Source organism: Sturnus vulgaris, chromosome 5 (genome assembly GCF_052056855.1).
Source record: "Sturnus vulgaris isolate bStuVul1 chromosome 5, bStuVul1.hap1, whole genome shotgun sequence".
Lineage (NCBI taxonomy): Eukaryota > Metazoa > Chordata > Aves > Passeriformes > Sturnidae > Sturnus > Sturnus vulgaris.
In genome coordinates this window covers 71,433,059-71,454,110 of record NC_142247.1, presented here as the reverse complement: position 1 = coordinate 71,454,110, position 21,052 = coordinate 71,433,059, and the positions used below count along the sequence as shown (strand labels likewise).

General features: G+C 47.9%; 1 protein-coding gene and 1 pseudogene across 1 annotated transcript; both read left to right on the top strand.

Moving 5' to 3' along the window:
* Positions 1-2,993: 2,993 nt before the first annotated feature.
* Positions 2,994-9,382, top strand: LOC148223782 (endonuclease domain-containing 1 protein-like). The gene is made up of 3 exons (XM_088165978.1): positions 2,994-3,182; positions 5,253-5,568; positions 7,558-9,382. The coding sequence occupies exons 2-3, from the start codon at positions 5,287-5,289 to the stop codon at positions 8,107-8,109; spliced, it is 834 nt and encodes a 277-aa protein (XP_088022104.1). The 5' UTR covers positions 2,994-3,182; positions 5,253-5,286; the 3' UTR covers positions 8,110-9,382.
* A 7,981-nt stretch (positions 9,383-17,363) lies between these two features.
* Positions 17,364-20,071, top strand: LOC148223781 (uncharacterized; annotated as a pseudogene).
* Positions 20,072-21,052: the final 981 nt, after the last annotated feature.

Genomic DNA, 21,052 nt, shown 5'->3' with positions numbered 1-21,052 from the left:
ATGGAAGGAGAATGAGGAGATGTTGTCAAGATGGCTGAAAATCCTTTTGTAAGATTGTAGGGATGAACTGATGTACTGAATATTCCTATAAACCATGGAGAAAGACATGGGGGGATGGAGATGTTCCATTTGATGGATGATTTGACCAAAAAGCACCTGTGTTGAGAGTCTTTTGCCCCGAGGAAAGAAGGGGATCTCGGTTTTCTGAGGATGAAGCATGAACAGAGAGAAAAGAAATTAAGAGAAACTTTCTGTGGAACATTACATTCTTAAAAGTAATACCCCATGAGACAGACATTGCCCACATCTACAGCTTTGGGAAGGCTGTGGAGTTGAGAGGAGTGTCACGATTGCAGGTTCCTGGGTGGATGCAAATCGTGAAAAATGAAACCATGAGATGACTGTTTTCTTCCTTCTTGTGGAAAAAATCCCTACGGCTTCAACAAGAGAAGGCTTCTCTCTCTGGAAGTGAACTGAAAAAGACTAAATTGGGAACTGACCGAAGTAGTTGTATGTTTGTTTTGTTGTTATGAAGGTTGGGAAAAAGAAGGAAGGAGTGGTCTGAAAAAATCTTATTCTGAATTTGTTTTCCCCCCCTCTTTGTTTGTGTAGTTAATAATTTTTTTTTATACTCTCTTAAGTTTTAGGCCTGCCTTGCTTTTTTCTCCTGGTTCTGTCTCACAACAGAAAAATGAGTTTATTTAAATTGGCAAATCAAAACGAAGACACAGGGTCATGTCTTATATAAAGCACAAGTTGCTTCTCACTGAAATTTCTACAGCCACCAGTGATGTCACAGTGCCCAGAGCATCCTTGCAGGACATTGGGGATCCAAGTGCAATCTGGGGACACCATAATACCCACACAAGTGTCAGCATCAGACACCAGTTATTCTCCTGTGAATGGGCATGAGCAAAGTGGGCCAAGGTGCCAACAGCTCATACAAGGTACCCCCACGGCTCCAGCAATGAGACTTGCAACTTTGATGTCCTCAGTCTTGATCTTTTAGGGGTGGGGACCTGTGCAACAAAGAGTTCAAAAGGTTCTGTGTCTTCAGGGTCTTCTGGGATTGCCCCACTTTTACCCTGGGAGGGGTTTACCCTGTGTCATGCAGCACTGTGGAGTTGGGGGATACTCTGGGGGTTTCTGAAGCTTTATGGCCCCTTCTAATGATGTGACAAGGGTTGGGCCCTGCTTTGTTATGTCACTTGGGCCTCACCAGAAAGGAGAAATTTGCCCCAGCTCTGCCAGATCTGCTTCTTCTTGGCCTTCTCCCTCATTCTCGCTAAACCCCACATTGTTTAAGGCATCAGTCCCAGGTTAACAGAGACAAAAGGAAACACATGACTCAGCCAGTTTTTTGTAGAAAAACTTCAGTCTAACACAGTTTTCTGGATACTTCTGGTTGTAACAACTAACTCCTCTTTCTATTATTCCTGGACTTTTGGAAATGGAAGGAAATTAATCCAGTTTAGTTTGAGTGAATGAATGATCATTGAACCACAGAAGATATTTTTGTTGGAAAGGGCCTTAATGACCAGCTAGTTCCATGTCCTCTCATGGACAGGAACACCTTCCACTATGCCAGGTTGCTCCAAACCCCAGCCAGCGGGGCCATGGACACTTCCAGGGATGGGGCAGTCTCAGCTTCTGTGGGCAACCTGTGCTGGGGCTTCAACACCCCCACTGTACCAAATACCTTCCTAATACCTTATCTATACCTACATTCAGTCCATTTCAAGCTGTTTCACCTTGTCCTAATATCCTGGTTTAACCCCAGCCAGCAGCCACGCCCCCCACAGCCACTCCCTAATTCTGCAGACACCGGGATCAGGGAGAGAACTGGAAGGATAAAATCTGGAATACTCGTGGGTGGAGATGAAGACAATGTAACAGGAAACCAAAAGCTGTGCACACAAACAAAGCACATTCAAGGAATTCTTTGCCCATTTCCCATGGATAGAAAGGGGCTCAGCCAACTCCAGGAGAGCAGGGCCCCATCCCACCTAACAGGTACCTGGGAAGACAAAACTCATCACTCCAAATGTCCACTCCTTCCTCTCACTTTATATACTCAGCATGATGTCACATGGTCTGGAATATCCCTCTGGTCAGTTAGGGTCACCTGTCCTGACTGTGTCCCCTCCCAACCTCCCAATTACCCCCAGCCTCCTGGCCAGCCTGGCAGGAGCACAAAAAGCAGAAGTACAAATAGCAGAAATGGCCTGGGTTCTGTGAAAGCTCTGCTCAGCAGTGACCAAAAATATCTCTGTCTTATCAACTCTGTCTGCAGCAAAACTCCAAAAACATCCCCATACCTGCCAGTTCCGAGAAAATTAACTCTGAACCCAGCAGATCTAACAAGTCCATACCCTTGTCCAAAGTCTCGCTGCAGCTCTCCTGGAGGCTCCTAAAGTCCTGGCAGGTGCTCTGAGGTATCCCCAGAGCCTTCTCCTCCCCAGACGACTGGGATGAAGCTGTTACAAAGCCATGGCCATCAGGTAAGAGAGTATTTGTTGCCTGGCCATGGGAATGATGTTATGTGAGGCTGCAGAAGAGCAGCCTGTGACTATCTGAGTGTACTCAGAGACAGGCCAGTCCATCTCATGTCACCAGAGATGTTGTGTTGGGAACAGAAACACATGTAGGTGCTGGAGCAGCAGCAGCTGGTGGCATTGATGAAATGATCAAGGAAGTCACCAGACCTTGTTTATTGATCCTTAGATATATCATGCTGCAAGTCAGCAAATTTGGCAGAAATTCTGAGGCAACAATTACAAACACCTGTCAGCACATTTCATGTTGGGTATTAACAAAGTTCCCTAGCTCAAAATAGAAAACCTCTCTTTTCTGTGGAATTCCCTGCTTATAAAATTGCAAATTCAAGACTGGGCATATATTGAACTGATCCTGATATACCCTACTGCAAGTCAGCAAATTTGGGAGAAATTCTGAGAAAACTATTACTAGCAACTGTCAGCACATTTCAGGGTGGGTGTCAACAAATGCCCAGAATAAAAATAGAAAACTTCTCTTGTCAGTGAATTTTCTATTTATAAGCAGGGGGAAATTAAAGACAGGCTATATATTGCAGTGGCACTCCTGAGGATTCAAACAGTCCTTTCTCCAGGGAGAAAACTGAAGGAACGGTTCAGCTGCCTGTTCTGAGACTCTGCTTCAAGGTAAGCTCCTGCTCCTTCCTCACCATTCACTCCAGTATTCAAAGCTTTTCCTGAGCTTTGCAATAAATAGATATAGACGAAGCCTAGGCTGGATTTGCTGATCTCTAAGGAGCAATCAGAGCTCATACATGCATTGAATTTTGCAGCACTTTAGTATTCCCTGTCAATCAGGAGGGCAAGGACAAAAGGAATGACTTAGGAAAGAAATTCAAGCCAGCTCACGTGAAAAATAACATCAAAATCTTGAATAACAAGGAGAGGTGAGTTTATTTAGCACCAAAACTCGACCTATGACCTTTTAAGAGACCTCTGGAAAAAATCAGGTGACTGAACACCTAGAAAATTCCCTCTGAATGCTGTTTTAGAAATCAAACAACTGACTGCTTCGAGATCATATAAAACACCCAGTCTGAGATTGCAGCAGAGACATTTCAAAGTTCACAACCACTTGTGAGCTGCAAGCAGAGTCCTGTGCTTCTCTTTCTCATGGTAGGTTTTATTGTATATGATTTATTGTATATGTGTATTAGTTTCGATTTTAAGTTAGTTTGATAAATTTTAATCTCAAGGAGTGGGTAATCCTAAAGAACTATTCAGATGCTTCTCGGCTTTATTTGGGGCAGATAGGGTCATGCTCTGCAAAGTACTAAGAAGTGTGACAAAGAAGTCACTGCCTGTTGGTCATGTTCTCAATTTCCAGCTCAAGGGTCACCACGTTCTGGGTGCAGGGCTTGAAAGGAGGAAAGGAGAAGATGTCTGGGTCAGAGCAGGGCTGTGTGTAGCTCAACAACCTGAATGCAGTGGAAATGGAGAGATGAGTGTAAGGGAGAAGAATAAGAAAACAGTAAAAGTGGAAGGTGGCTTGTTAAGCCTTCAGCAGCCCTCAGCTCAGACCCTTCCTAGCCAAAGGTGGGCTTTGTGCTTTAGAGGCTGTGGCAGCTTTCTCTCCCAGGAACCCTTTGACCTGCCTGTCCTACCTGCCTTATTCCAAATCCTGATGATAAGAAATTACTCCACTGAGTGTCTGGCCATGCAAATGGAAGCATCCCTGCTATCCCAAACCTGTGGTGCCTCTGAAAGGACACAAAGCCCCTTGCTTGGTTGCCAGCATCCCAGGGAGATTTTCAGCAGTTTTCTCATAAAGGAATGATCTTACTGACTGCTGAGAATCACATCAGTACTGAGAAAGACAAAATGGGACAGCTGGCTGTGTGAGAAATTCCTGCAATGGTGCCTTTGACTGTACAGCAAAATCAATCATCACAGCTGAAGATGGGCATCAGCAGGAATCCCAAGCACCCACAGGAAGAGCTGCCCCCTCCCTTCAGTGCTTGCATTGCAGCAGCCATTGTGCTGATAAGACAGAGGTGTTATCCCTCGTGTTTGATGCTACCATCTGCTTGGCTCCTTCATTTTCTCTCTCCATGTGTCTGCAAGTTCAGAGTCTGGGGTTGGATAATGTGGAAATGCAGGGTGAGCAGCAGGACACCCCTTGCCCAATGTCAGCTGAGAGGCAGGACCCCAAGTGCATCATTTGGGTTCAGGATTGGGTGTGACAGGAGGAGCTGTGTCTGTGTGAACCTGGATGGGGCCAGAGACATGTAGGAAGTGCAGCAGTGCTGTTCTTTCCCTGCCCAATGCCCCATGAGATTCAAGCCCAGCTCAGCATTGCAGGGGGCTGAGCAGAGTCCATGCCCAGCTGCAGGTGTCTGCTGTGGGGAGGTGCTCAGAGCAGGAGGGAGGTGGGAAAAGGTGACCTTGTCCCAGGCCTCTGCCTCACTTGCAAGATAACTTTGCTCTGAGAGATGATTACACTCGTGGTGGGTTTGGCCCCTTCCTCATCCAGGTTGAATTCTCCCACTGCTGCCTCCTCCTCTGGGCACCTAAACCCTGGTTTAGATTTCCCCCTTATTTCCCTCATGATTTTTCCATCTCCAGGAGGACAGAAATTACTCCTTTCCTGGTCTCTCATAATCCCCTCCTCTGCCAGTTCTGTCCCCCTGCACAAAAAGCCTCCAGGCCATGCCCAGCTCTCTCCCAGCTGAGTGTCCCTCTTCATTTGCCTTGCAGGGGAGCAAGAGCCCTTCACTGAAATCCTCCCACGATGCTGGGGCTGCTGCTGCTGCAGGTGTTGGTGAGCTGCCTCTGGCTGGGACACAGCGAGGTGGTGACGTCCTTTACACATTGTCCTCAGTTTTTCTATGAACAGACCCCCCCAAATGATGGCCTGCGTCCAACGAACGCTGCCCGGATCTGCCAGGTCTATGCAAACAAATATCGCTTTGCAACCCTGTATGACAGAAACAGGAGAATTCCAGTGTACTCTGCTTACAAATACGAGCGTGGACCTGGAGACAGATATGACTCATGGTTTGTTGAGCCCCAGGTGAGTGTCTCTCTTACAGCACATCACCCTCCACTCACTCAGATGAGCTGCAGCATTTAAATTACCACTTCTATTTCCTACCACCCCACTACAATATGCAAATGGACACACTGGATGGGAATTTTCTCATTTTACTGCACCACATGGTTCCTCTGATTCATCTGAGACATCAGCAGGAGGATGAGATGAATCATATTCCAGAGGTGCCCAGTTTTCTGCCTTGACCTGACAGCAACAGCAAATCAGATTAATTTCCATTACATTACAAAGTCAAATGATGCCCTTCTTGTGCCCTGCTGTGGTGGGGGACCGAGTGATGGGGAAAAGGCACCCAAGAGGGTCTATACTTGAGGGACCAACTGTCCTGCTGGGATCTGCTCCTCATTTTGCCCTGAGCTGTTCTGCACCACTGACAGAGCTCATCTGCTCCCAGTGAAGAGTCAAACAGGCTTGGTGAGGGGTGTGAGAGAAGTGAGGAGAAACTCAGAAGGGGTGAGATGGCCCAGGGACAAAGATTTGGGGGAAAAGGCACAGGAGAGAAGAGGGTCAGCTTAACTGTGGAGAGATTTCTATAGTGATGTTTCAGGCAGTGAAAAGTGAGGAGCATCAGTGTCTCTCCAGTCAGAAGGGTGTGATCTCCATGCATGGGCAGTGACCCCTGAGCACCTTTGGCTCAGGCTTGATCCAGAAGGATCCAGCAGACAGACAGAACTCCAAAGCTATGGAGCTCCCACAAATGTCCTTCAGACCTCCAGGAACACAGGCTAGGCCGATTAAGGAACAGAAGGGAGCAAATTCAGGACCTTTCCATGGACAGAGTAGGGGGAGAATTTTGTGTGAAAATGTGGAAGATTATAATGTCCAGTTCCAGAGAAAGGCTAAATATGTTTCCCTACAGATTAACAACAACCTGTTGAAGGTATTAAAAAGTAATAATTTGCACTTCTTACTCACGTGAACATGAGCACTTAATCTACTCTTGTACCACTGCAGCCTCTACATTAGGAAGGCATAAAACCTTCTGCCGTTTAATAGAATCATCAAGTGGTTTGTGTTGGAAGAAGCCTTAAAGATCATCTCAATCCAAACCCCCTGCATGGCCCAGGCCTCTTGCCACCAGGCCAGCATGCTCCAAACCCATCACTGGCCTTCTCTTCCTAGACTGTAGAAACAGGATACATGGAATTTCTTTGATATTGTTAACTTTCTCCAGAGGCCATTTCGGAGCACTGCCAAAGTTTCCCCAGGACTCCTTTGGGATTACAGCTCCTCTCAGAGGCTGAATATTTGTAACTTCTTTTGAGTGACGCTGTAAAAAATGCTCTCTTGCCCAGATGAGCTCTCAGACACATTCTTAGCACTCCTTTAACAGATTCTATTTACACTGAGATGTTTTTGTTTACTGAGCAAAACTGTTCATCCTTGAACAAACTGCAGCCCTCCCAGGGAATCCTCAGCTCCAGGACTGATTTCCTGTAACATCTGGCTGGGTATGGGGTCAGAGGAGCCAACTTCTGGTGTTCCAGGGCTGGGGTATACCTGTAGCAACCACACATAAAATCAAACCATCACAGCGTGGCATGAGGTGATCGAGGGAGAGGCCTGGTCAGATTTGGGCTGTTGAGACAGGAGGAAAGGGAAGCAGATTTGTCAGGGAAGTTGTCTCACCAATGTCACTTTTCAATCCTAGGAGTGGGAAATACTCCTTGTCTCATGCATCCATCCATGCTCCCAGCACAGGCTGCAGACTGGATCTCAAAGGTCACAAGTCAAAATGAGAGCAGTCACATTCTGAGCTGCTTTCTCTTTAATGCTTTAGTGTTCCGGCAGGAGGGGCATGTCTATGATTTCTCTTAGATTCATTCCTTTTCCTGCATTGAGATGACAAAAAATGGGGTTTTGAAAATCAGAGACGTCTGCTGCAGGATAATCTGTTTCATTCCATGCATGCTCAGTACTGACACCTTTTCCTCTTCTTACCCTGTCAAGCTGATCAAGCAAACTTATCGCAAGGATATGGCTTCAGAGGATTCAATTAAAAAAGACTACAAAATCACTTCACAGACCATTGGCCAGAGTCAGGCTATTGACCAAGACTACAGAGATGCCCTGGGTCTGGACCGTGGTCACTTGTGTCCCAGTGGCCACCAAAATGGCAAGGACAGCAAGTGGGCTACCTTCACCCTCACCAACATAGTGCCCCAGGACATGGTATTCAACCAGGGTACCTGGCATGACTACGAGGAAGTAACAATGCCCGAAAAAACCAAGGGCTGTGATACCACCTATGTCATCACAGGTGCTGTGCCTGGGAACACCAATATTGCCAATGGGAGGGTTAATGTACCCAGCTACATCTGGTCAGCTGCCTGCTGCCTGAAGGACAAAAAACCCACTAGGGCGTGGGGGGCGATCGCTAAGAATGAGAGAAACCAGAACAGGGTAAAGATCATTGATCTGGCGGAGCTGGAGAAGAGGTTGGCCCAGCTCTATAAGAGGGGAGGGGTTACTCTGTTCAAGAATGGTTGTGGCCAGAAATAAGTCTCACATCCCTGATGGAATAGGCTCAGGAGATATCCCCACATATCACAGAATCACAGAATGGGTTGGTTTTGATGGGATATTAAAGCCTTCAAGATCATCTCATTTTGACTTGCGTGCCAAGGGCAGGGGCGCCTTCCACTACCCCAGGATATTCCAAGCCCTCCCCAGCCTGGCCTTGAACACTTCCAGGGACAGGGCAGTTAAAACAGTTCTGAGTAACTTTTGCTCGTACCACAGCCTGCTCCCAGGCATTTCCTTCTTTAGAATATTCCTGCCCTCCATCAGTGTGAAATCATTCCCTCTTGTCCTGTCACTCCATACCCTTGTCCAAAGACCCCCTCCAGCCCTCTTAGACATCCTGGAGGTACTGGACTCTCTGGAGTCTTCTCCAGGCTCAACATCCCCAGCTCTCTCACCCTCTCTCCAGAGCAGACGTGTTCCAGCCATCAGAGCACCTTCATGGCCTGCACTGGACTCCACTCCAGCAGCTTTGTATCCTTCTCGTGCTGTGGGCCCCACAGCTGGAGGCAGCACTGCAGCTGGGCTCTCACCACAGCAGAGAAGAGGGGGACAAATGTCCTGTGCAGCTTCTGTGCTGCTTCCTTGTCTGCTGTGTTTCCAGCTCTGTCCCTCAGGGCACCTCCTCCTCTGCCCAAAGGCACAAAGACGTGGGCACAGCCTCCAGCTGCTTTGCTTTGCTGCCCATCTCAGGAGAGAGCTCTCAGGGACGAGTCCTCTCCTCCTTAGCTGTCCCCTGACAGTGTGCAGCTGACTTGTCCCTCACCTCCTTAGCAAGGCTGTGGGACCAGGGCACCTCAGGCTGCCCAGACATCTTGTCTGCACATCTCCATGTCTGCAGATCCCCAAACCCCAACAAGGATTCTGGACAACCTGCTCTAGCTCATCCTGCTTGAGCCTGGAGTGTGGACTAGAAGATCTTGAGAAATCCCTCCAAAACCCAACAATTCAGTGATTCTGTGATCCTGGGACATGCTTTTGTGTGCTTGCTTTTGAAACTGCACCTTGAGAGCTGCACCTGTTGTATCAGACAGGCAGGCTTTGGCATCAGATACATAGAAAGCTTTGAGCAGCCAAAGCTAAATTCCTGGGATGTACTCCTTGGATACCTTCATTCTCTGCTCTGCTTCTGAAGCTTTTCTGCAGATTTATGAGAAATTGATTTGTGGAAATGTATTCAATGGTTTTAAAAGTTCAATGTGTGCCACATCATTTAGTATGCAAGAGTTTCTAATAAAAATCATTTGCTGCAGTGCTGGATTGCAGGGTCATGTCTTCTATAAACCACAAGTTGCTTCTCACTGAAATTTCTACAACCACCAGTGATGTCACAGTGCCCAGAGCATCCTTGCAGGACATTGTGGGTCCAAGTGCAATCTGAGCATGCCATAACACCCTCACAAATGTCAGCATCAGACACCAGTTATTCTCCTGTGAACGAGCATGGACAAAGTGGGCCAAGGTGCCAACAGCTCTTACAAGATGCCCCTGTGGCTTCAGCAATGAGACTTGCTACTTTGAGCTCCTCAGTCTCGATCCTTTGGGGTGGTGACTTGTGCAGCAAAGAGTTCAACGGGTTCTGTGCCTGCAGACTAATGTGGGATTGCCTCACTTTACCCTGGGAGGGGTTTACCCTGTGTCATGCAGCACTGTGGAGTTGGGGGACACTCTGGGCGTGTCTGATGCTTTATGGCCCCTTCTAATGATGTGATTGACCACTGTTGGGCCCTTCTTTGTTATGTCAGCAGGGCCTCACCAGAAAGGAGAAATTTGCCCCAGCTCTGCCAGATCTGCTTCTTCTTGGCCTTCTCCCTCATTCTGGCTAAACCCCACATTATTTAATCATCAGTCCCAGATCAACAGAGACAAAAGGAACCACAAGACTTCACCTGTTTGTTTAAAAAACTTCAGTCTAACACAGTTTTCTACATAGTTCTGCTTATAAAATCCAACTTGTCATTGTATTATTCCTGGACTTTTGGAAATGGAAGGAAATGAATCCAGTTTAGATTGAGTGAATGAATGATCATTGAATCACAGAACATTTTGGGTTGGAAAGGACCTTAACAACCAGCTAGGTTCCATGACCTCTCATGGACACAGACAACTTCCACTATGCCAGGTTGCCCCAAACCCCAGCCCACATGGCCATGGACACTTCCAGATATGGGGTGGTCTCAATTTCTGTGGGCAACCTGTGCTGGGGCTTCACCACCTCCACAGACCGAAATGTCTTCTTAATATCCAATCTATACCTACATTCAGTTCAGTTCAAGCTGTAGCACCTTGTCCTAATGTCTTGGTTTTTCCCCAGCCAGCAGCCACGCTCCCACAGCCACTCCTGTTGCAGTGTGATTCTTGTTAATGGTATGTTCTGTTATTGTCCAAGCTAATGGTTTAGTCCAAAATTATACCCTCCCACCCACCTTGTCAATCTATTCTGAACTACCTGTCAATCCTGGTTTGTACCAGCCCCCTGCTTGGAATTCCTTTCTGGAAATCCCCTAAAACTCAACATTTCATTAGTCCATGTAACCCAGTTTTCCTCCCTACCTCCCTCATTGGACAACACCTTTGTGAACCCCACCCTTTATCCCTCCTCAAAATTTCTCCAATTTCCTAAGTATTTGCACCTTCCCCTTGAATATCTCCATATTTAAGTTGTTGCAAATTTGCCATTTTTATCTTTTGCCCCACGGATTTCCCCAAAGTAATAAATCCTTTTTATCCTCTGCAAAAGACCTCCCCCTCCTCCTGGTCTCCTTGAAGGCAATCTGGCAGCCAAAAGGCCATGGAGCCATAGCTCGAGCCACATGTAAGGCCTCCTGTTCCCAGAGCGTGACCCACTCTAGGCAACGGGGCTGTAGTGGCAAAGTGAGTGCAGCTCAGGCTGGTGTGTCATGCTCCCTCACTCCCCAGACACCAGGATGAGGGAGAGAACTGGAAGGGTAAAAGCTGGAAAACTCGTGGGTGGAGATAAAGACAGTGTAACAGGGAAGCAAAAGCTGTGCACACAAGCAAAGCACATTCAAGGAATTCTTTGCCTGTTTCCCATGGATAGAAAGGGGCTCAGCCACCTCCAGGAGAGCAGGGCCCCATCCCAACCTAACAGTTACCAGGAAGACAAAATTCATCACTCCAAATGTCCCCTCCTTTTTCCTCTCACTTTATGTTCTCAGCATGATGTCACATGGTCTGGAATATCCCTCTGGTCAGTTAGGGTCACCTGTCCTGACTGTGTCTCCTCCCAACCTCCCAAGTACCCCCAGCCTCCTGGCCAGCCCGTCAGTAAAAAAGCAGAAATAGCCTTGGCTCTGTGAAAGTTCTGCTTGGCAATAACCAGAAATATCTCTGTCTTATCAACTCTGTGTGCAGAACTCCAAAAACACAGCCTCATACCTGCCAGTGTCAAGAAAATTAACTCTGAATCCAGCAGATCTAACAAGTCCATATCCTTGTCCAAAGTCTCACTGCAGCTCTCCTGGAGGCTCCTAAAGTCCTGGCAGGTGCTCTGAGGTATCCCCAGAGCCTTCTCCTCCCCAGACGACTGGGATGAAGCTGTTACAAAGCCATGGCCATCAGGTAAGAGAGTATTTGTTGCCTGGCCATAGGAATGATGTTATGTGAGGCTGCAGAAGAGCAGCCTGTGACTATCTGAGTGTACCCAGAGACAGGCCAGTCCATCTGGATTGCAGGGTCATTTCTTATATAAACCACAAGTTGCTTCTCACTGAAATTTCTTCAAGCACCAGTGATGTCACAGTGCCCAGAGCATCCTTGCCGAACATTGGGGGCCCAAGTGCAATCTGAGGATTCCATAACACCCACATAACTGTCAGCATTAGACACCAGTTACTTCTCCTTTGTAGACACCTCTGCTGTACTTCAGGGGGCTCCCTTTGACCCGCTCACCCACCTCTGCACACTGGCTGGGGCTTGAGACCACACTCATCCTTACCATATTTCATCCCATTCCCCCTGCCTCTGCTTTCAGGCTCTGGAGCTACTCTCTGCTTGACCAGCTGTCGTGGTTTGACACTGATCAGACGCCACATCATACACCACAAGACCTACCCACTGCACTTCCCGTGCCACAGCTGGGCAGAGGAGAGAGAGAGAAAATACATTAAGGGTGGTGGGGGTTGCTTTTTCCTTTCCTTTCTGCCTGTGTAATTTTTTTCCCATTGGCATGCTAAGGGCCACTGATGGCTGGGTCCTTGAGACCTTGAGATAGGAGGAGAGAGAGTCTCCCAGGTTTTTTAGGAGTTTCTCTCTGAAGGCAGGGAAGGGGGGTGGTTAGAGAATTAGAAGAAGGTAAAGGAGGCTGGGAGTCAGTTGCTCGCTCACTCGCTCTTGGAGTCAGAGGAGGAAGATTGCTGCTGCTACCCCCTCTCCTGCCATCCCAACAGCGGGAGCTGCCTCTTCTCTTGTTGGACCCCAAGCTGCTGCCATGCTGGGATGCCTTCTCGAGTCAGCCTGCTATCTCCAAGCATCCTGTTGGAGCACCGGAACCACCGCTGTGAGCAAAGATTCTCCTCCATCCCTTTCCCATCTGGGACACTGCTGCCATCGCCCCCAGCGCTCCTGCAGCTACGCGGGACCTGCCCGTGCCCATCACGGATAACTGCAGCACAGGGAAGGGTGCCTACAGCCGAGAAGGAGTGGAACTGGGGTTACTGTTCTGTTTCTTCTTAATTTCATAGTTTTTGTTGTTTTGTTAGTCTTCTTAGATATAATACTGCACAACTGTTTTTCCTATCCCCATATCTTTGCCTTAGAGTCCCTTAATTCCAAAATTACACTAATTAAGAGGGAGGGATTGATTAGGTCCATTTTGAGGGAAGGCCCTCATCTTCCCTAGGACCAGTCTTTTCAAACCAGGACAAAGGGTAGCACTAGCCATGCCAGTAGCATGTCCAACTTCAGAGCCGTCAGAGATTGGATCTGCCAGACATGGTGGAAGCTTATAGCAGATTCTCAGAGAAGCCATATTTGTGGCCCACTGCTACCAAAAACCAGGCTGTGCATAACCAACACCCCAAAACCTTAAGTGCCACATCGATCAACTTCCCTGGCTCTTCCCAGGACATCTATGCCTGGCAGCAATCAGAAATGCCCTGCCATCCAAAGCAACCTTGTGAAATACAAGGGAAGCCCAATAGAGAAAAGGATTGGCTTGGATTCTGCGTTATTTCATGTGTGAGGAGTGTTGCTTTCCATCAGTTCTAATCAGTGCTGGGGGACTGGGGAGGTCCCAGATGCCTGGAGTTTGGTCACTGTGACACCCATGCACAAGAAGGGGTGGAAGGAGAATCTGGGCAACTACAGGTGTGTCCACCTGACCTCGCTTCCCAGAAGGGTTATGGAGCAGCTTGTCCTGAGTGTGATCACACAGCTCATACAGGATAACCAAGGCATCAGTCCCAGCCAGCAGGGCTTTAGGAAAGGCACGTCCTGCCCAGTGAACCTGATCTCCTTTGATGAGCAGATCACTGACTGGCCCAGAGCATGAGGGGGAGGCTGTGGAAGTGTCTACCTGGACTTCAACCAAGTGTCTACCTGGACATTCTCCCACAGCATTCTGCTGCAAAAGCCATCAGCCCATGGCTTGGAGAGGTGCTCTCTTGGCTGGGCCAGGAACTGTCTGGATGTCCAGGCCCAGAGAGTGTTGGTGACCAGTGCCACATGCAGCTGGCGTGTGGCCACAAGCGGTGTCCCCCAGGGATCCGTGTGGGGCCCAGTCCCGTTTGCTCTCTTTACTGATGATCTGGGTGAGGGCACCCAGTGAAGCCTCACTAAGATCATGGATGATGATACCAAGTTTGGAGGGAGACTCAGCTGCTGGAGGGCAGGAAGGCTCTGCAGAGGGCTCTGCACAGGCTGGATCCGTGGCCAAGGCCACCTCTGCAGGCAGGGCAGAGAAAGGCCATGAAGCTGGTGAAGGCCCTGCAGGGTCAGGCCTGTGAGGAGCAGCTGAGGCAGCTGGGGCTGTCTAGCCCAGAAGAGGGGGATGCCCTGAGAGATCATTTCTCTCTACAGCTGCCTGAAAATGGGGTGTAGCCAGCCCAAAGGGGATCAGCAATTTCTCCTAGGCAATCAGAGAGGACAAGGCCTTAACCTACACTGAGGGAGATTCTGGTGAGACATCAGGAGGAATTTCTTCATATAAAGGGTGATTCAACATTGGAATGGAGTGCCTGAGGATGTAGTGGAATCCCAATCCCTGGAGACTGGGTGTGTCACTCAGTGTCATAGTCCAGTTGACCAGGGTGTAATTGTTGGATCCAGAAACCTGGGGTTTTTGAGCTTTCTGTGCTTTCAGGCACTGTCTTCCTGGAGAACATTGCTTTTGATCTGAGGCTTTGGAGATGGCTTCTAAATATGAGTGATGATGTAAAAATCACGAGTGTATAATGAAATAGAAGTGTATGCTTTAACATGGTGATATGTTTTAAATTTGAGAGTGTTTTTAGGATAGTAATTGTTATAGGGCAATATGGAGGATTTTGGACGTTGTCTCTTTATTTGTTCATCTTTCTTCTACCTTTCTCTTCATGGGTTTCAGGTAGTAGTTTCTGGTTGAGCAGTCAGCGTCACTCTAAGGGTTATGGGAATCTAATTATTGGGTGAAAAGTATAAATAATATAGGTGTTAATTCTCTATTGGACTGTTTAGCCTTAAGAGGCCTTGTGGCAGCTGCATCTTTCGCCATTTTCCCTCGCTTCTAGCAGATAGCTCGAAGTGCTGTCAAACGCTCTGTACGTTCTGATAAGATGTAATTAACAACCAAGCCCAAAAATGAGAAAATCCATTTCTGTCGTGTTTTTGTTAATCCTGCCTCTGAGTGAAGGCAGACGAGACTGAGACAAACCAGTAATTTCGAGGTGCAAAGCCCCCACACCGCTGTTACAGTGATTAGGCAAATGTTGGACTCCATGATCTCAGAGGCCTTTTCCAACAGAAATGATTCTGTGCTTCTCACAGCAGCCCAGCACGGAGATGAGCAGAGGGCTGCCCCAGCTGCACAAGCATGCTGCCAGGCACCTGTCATCTGGGATTGCCTCTGTTTTCTGCTGAGCCTGCTGTGAATGGGGAATAGGGATAGAGCCCTTTGCTGAGCCCAGAGCTGGTCCATGCCCACGGTGCAGTGGGAAGCATCTCTGCTCCCTGGGAAGGTGCAGCTGCACTGACATGGGAGGGTAATTTTGCAGTTTGCTCAGTGTCTGTCCATCTTTGGGAACAGCTCTGGGCTCCAGTGTGTGACAGGGATTTTAGCCACAATGGAAAAATTATTTTTGCAGGGAGCTGTGAGGAAACCTAAAGGCACTTCACTGCAAAGTGGGTTGGATCATGCACCTTGCTTGGTCCTTTTTCAGTAACACCAAGAGTTCCCATTCTGTGGACTGAACATGTTGCCATGTGCTGTCCCAAAAGAGAAGGAAACAAGAGAATCAAGACACTGGAATCTTCTGGCCTCTGCTTGTGAGGACTGCTGAGCAAAGCTCCCTTGGACCATCCAGAAGCCAAACTTTCCTGTTAGGCAACATTTATAAGGTTATATTGTGAGCTTACACCTCAGATTTCTGAGGAACTACTTATCTGTTGTGAATCTTCATTAGTTTCTTGTTACACTTCCGGCACTGAGTTTCTCACTTTGTGTATCAGGGTAAAATGTTGTTGAGCAACAAAATGCTTTTGGGCAACAGCACTTTGGCACAGGAATATCAGCCAAGGACTGCTGAGAGTCAGGTGAGGAGGTGTTCAGGAATGCTGCTGCCAAGCACTTTTCCCCACACCCGAAGATCCTGCAGACAACATTGATACCCTGGCAGTGTTTTTGAGGAATACAAACTGAGTTTCCAGCATCACTCAGGGCAGCCACCCCCACACAGTGCTCCAGGCTCTGCCTGATTTGTGTGGAAGATCAGCCTGTGAACGTCTGTCACATCAGGAGTGTTGGAAACTCCTGGCTGCTGATCACCATGAAGAAGGAAACACTGCTTGACAGACCATGTCCCCGAGAGGATTATTGACACAATGTACCCGACAGGATTCTGGATTTGGAGCTGCTCTCTGGATGCTCAGACAGCAGAAAGTACCAGTTAAATCTGATATTTAGAAGCTGCACAATACCAGTTATACCACAGAAATAAATTTTTTAAAATTCAATTTCTTGTCTTTAGAAAGATATAAGTGAGGAAAAAATGGATTTGGAGTAAGCTTAAAGAATCCACGATAATACTCATTCAAGATTTTGAAGTGTTTTACCATCAGCAAGTGATAGACATAGATGTCTGACAGGAGAAATGAAGCAGGAAAATGAAAAGAAGCTTGCCTAAGTTTATGCAAGAAAAGAGAAGCACAAACAGCACACAGACCTCCAGGATCCATCTCTGTGTCCTACCATGCTTACATTTTACAAAATGTACTTCTCACATTGTACTACAGTTTTCCACACAGTTTTAAGTATTAATTCTAAGCTTCATGGATGATTTTTTCCTGATGTGGTGTCATTCAAGTCATTATCCCCTCCTCCGTACACACATGATAGAAAAGGATTTAGTACTTCAGAATGACAAAATGTGAAGAAAAAGAAGAAATTCTTAAATTTTACTGTCAAGGCAAATTCTCTTTCTTATTGGCAGAGTAAACATAAGTTTGAACTAGCTCTCATTCCTCCTCTTTGAAGGAGAGAAAACACTGTGTAGAAAGTGCAAGACTAATAAATGTACATGTTTAAGATGTTGTGATTTCCTGCATTAATATGTTGTAGAATGTGTTTTGTGTGTTATCTGTTCATCTGGCAGATTTCACTGCAGGCAGATTTAAAACAAGTACCCAAACAGCTGACAGACATATCACAGAATCCTTAAGGGCACCCATTAAATCCAAAGTTTCTTTCTTTTACATGTGCAAACTGCAGCTTAGGTGCAGAAAACTTTGCACTTACAGGCAGAGCAGTGGGTGGAGGGGCCCTAGAGAATTTACAGAGTTGAATACAGCAGCATCCAGAGACAGAAAATTTCTACATAGAAGCGAGCTGTGGTACCAGAATTGTCATCCACACTGTGCTGTCCTCAAAGTAAGAGATCTGGATTTCCAGCTCCACTAAATACTCAGCTCAGAGCCTATCAGACTCTGGGGAGGACAATACGGTTTTTGCTGCCTTTTCTCGAATCACTGCTTTCCAAAATGTTCTTGGGTTCTGCTCAAAGCTCTGGTGTGCACCGGTCATGGCTCTGTGTGCTCTCCTGAAAGCTCATCTCCCTCCTCATCAGTGTGTGGAGCAACAAGCTCCAGAGGTACTTCAGTGGTGTGGGCAAACCCGGCCCTTTCCCCAGCAGCAGCTCTGGGGGCTCTGCACACCTGAGCACAGGGAAGCAGATGCCAGCACAGACACGGGGCACTGCCTGGGAGAACCATGGACTTGAGCTCCTGCTGCCTCCAGTTGCCATGGGCAGAGCAGCAAGAGCCCTGCCTGGAGCCAGCTGGGCTGCACAGAGACCCGGGAGAAGATTTGGCTTTGTAGGAGAACAAAGTGAGCACATCACTCTCACCCCTTTTGCTGGACAGCTCCTGCAATCCTGGGCCTCAGCTTGGATGGAGTTTTGCTCCTGGCATCAGATACTGACACAGCCCCTGATGGGATGAGAGCATCAGATTACTTTGTGTTACATGACAAAGTCAAATGATTCCCTTCACTGTGTCCTGCTGTGGTGGGGAATCAAGTGATGGGAAAAGGCACCCAAGGGAGGCCAAACTTCAGGGACCAACTGTCCTGCTGGGATCTGATCCCCACATTGCCCTGAGCTGTTCTGCACCCTTGACAAAGCTGAACTGCTCCCAGTGAAGAGTCAAACAGGTTTGGTGAGGGGTGTGAGAGAAGTGAGGAGAAACTCAGAAGGGGATGAGATGGCCCAGGGACAAAGCCTTGGGGGAAAAGACACTGGACATAAGAGAGCCAGGTCAACTGTGGAAGTATTTCTGGCGTGATGTTTCAGGCAGTGAAAGGTGAGGAGCATCAGCATCACCCCAGTCAGAAGGGTGTGATCTCCATGCATGGGCAGTGGCCCCTGAGCGCATTTGGCTCAGGCTTGGTCCTGAAGGATCCAGCAGACAGACAGAACTCCAATGCTGCTGAGCCCTCTCAAATGTCTTTCAGACAAACTTCAGTCGAAAAGGCCTGGCACATTGCTGAAGAGAAAAAGAGGCAATTCCTGTCATTGCAAAGGACAGAGTGGCAGAATGGCTTTTGGGGGTAGCTGAGCCAGAGAAGGAACCCACGTGCCCTACTGCAGAAGAAGGCTAAATATGCTTCCCTAACGACAAACAAAAAACTGTTAAAATTATGAAAAAATAATCTTTTCATCTTATGACCCGTAGGAACTTGAGCAACAATTCTGGTCTTGCACCACTGCAGCCTCTACTGTCTCGTTATTTGAAGAATCATAGAATGGTTTGTGCTGGAAGGAACATTAAAGATCATCTCAGTGCAACACCCTGCATGGGCCAGGCCACTTGCCACTAGACTATCATGCTCCAAGTCCTATTCAACTTGGCATTTTCCTCCTGGATCTTCGACCCAGGCCACCAAAAAAATCTTTGATTTTGTTAACTTCCCCAGGACTCTATTGAGCTTACAGAGCCCTTTCAGAGGTTGGTCATTTGTAACTTCTTTTCAGTGATGCTGCAGAAAACGCTCCCTGGTGCAGAAAATGCTCTCAGACACATTCTTAGCACTGCTGGAACAGATTCCATTTATATTAAGATCTTTTGGCTTACTGAAAAAATATGTTCATCCTTGAACAAACCTGCCGCCCTCCCAGGGCAACCTCAACTCCAGGACTGATTTCCTATCACATCTCCCTGAGTATGGGGTTAGAGGAGGCAACCTCTGGTGTTCCAGAGTTCCAGGAATGGGGTACACCTGCAGCAACCACACATAAAAACACAGAATCACAGAATCTCAGCGTGGTGTGAGGGTATCCAGGGACACCCGTTGGGCAGATTTGGGCTTTGGAGACAGGAGGAAAGAGAAGCAGATTTGTCAGGGAAGGTGTCTCACAAAAGTCACTTTTCAATCCTAGAAGAGGGAAATGCTCCTTGTCTCATGCATCCATCCATGCTCCCAGCACAGGCTGCAGGCTGGATCACAAAGGTCACAAGACAAAATGAGAGCACTCGCATTCTGAGCTGCATTCTTGTTAAATATTTGTGTTGATGCAGGAGAGGCATGTCTATGATTTCTCTGAGATTCTTCCATTTTCCCACATTGTGATGACATAAATGGGATTTTGACAATCTGAGACCTCTGCTCCAGGGAAATTTTGTGCATTAATCCCATTCTCCATTCTAACATCTCTTTCTCTTTCCCTGTCCAGCGGATAAGTGACAATAAACTTAGAGAGATGGAAAAAGATTCGATCCTCATAAATCAGTACAAATTCATCTTAGAGCAAATCAAAGAGAGCCAGTCTATGCTTGATGACTACGACCAAATGAATGATTTGGACGCTGGCCATTTGTGCCCCAATGGCCATCTGAATAGTAGAGAGATCAAGACAGCAACCTTCACCCTCACCAACATAGTGCCCCAGGACAGCAGACTCAACACTGGCCAGTGGAGCACCTCTGAGTCTAGAACAATGCCTGTAAGGACAAAGGGCTGTAGAAAACCTGTGTCATCATGGGTGCTGTGCCTGGGAACACCAAGGTCACCAATGGGAGGATTAATGTACCCAGCCACATCTGGTCAGCTGCCTGCTGCCTGGTGGGTGCAAATCCCACAAGGGCTTGGGGTGCCACTGATGAGAATGACAAGAACAAGATGGAGAAAATCAAGCAGGGGCAGCTGAAGGATAGGCTGACTGAGCTCTTTGGGTATAAAACGATTACTGTGTTGAAGAATGCCTGTACACAGAAATAAGCCTCACATCCTTGAATGGAAAAGGCTCAGGAGATTTCCCCACATGTCACTCAATCACCGAATGGGTTGGTTTTGATGGGATATTAAAGCCTTCAAGATCATCTCATTTTGACTTGCATGCCAGGGGCAGAGACACCTTCCACTACCCCAGGTTGTTCCAAGTCCTCCCCAGCCTGGCCTTAAACGCTTGTAGGGATGGGACAGTCAAAACAGCTCTGGGTAACTTTTGCTCGTACCACAGCCTGCTCCCAGGAATTTCCTTCTTTAGAATATCCCTGCCCTCCATCAGTGTGAAACCATTCCCTCTTGTCCTGTCACTCCATACCCTTGTCCAAAGACCCCCTCCAGCCCTCTTAGACATCCTGGAGGTACTGGACTCTCTGGAGTCTTCTCCAGGCTCAACATCCCCAGCTCTCTCACCCTCTCTCCAGAGCAGACGTGCTCCAGCCATCAGAACACCTTCATGGCCTGCACTGGACTCCACTCCAGCAGCTTTGTATCCTTCTTGTGCTGTGGGCCCCACAGCTGGAGGCAGCACTGCAGCTGGGCTCTCACCACAGCAGAGCAGAGGGGGACAAATGTCCTGTGCAGCTTCTGTGCTGCTTCCTTGTCTGCTGTGTTTCCAGCTCTGTCCCTCAGGGCACCTCCTCCTCTGCCCAAAGGCACAAAGACGTGGGCACAGCCTCCAGCTGCTTTGCTTTGCTGCCCATCTCAGGAGAGAGCTCTCAGGGACGAGTCCTCTCCTCCTTAGCTGTCCCCGACAGTGTGCAGCTGACTTGTCCCTCACCTCCTTAGCAAGGCTGTGGGACCAGGGCACCTCAGGCTGCCCAGACATCTTGTCTGCACATCTCCATGTCTGCAGATCCCCAAACCCCAACAAGGATTCTGGACAACCTGCTCTAGCTCCTCCTGCTTGAGCCTGGAGTGTGGACTAGAAGATCTTGAGAAGTCCCTCCAAAACCCAACAATTCAGTGATTCTGTGATCCTGGGACATG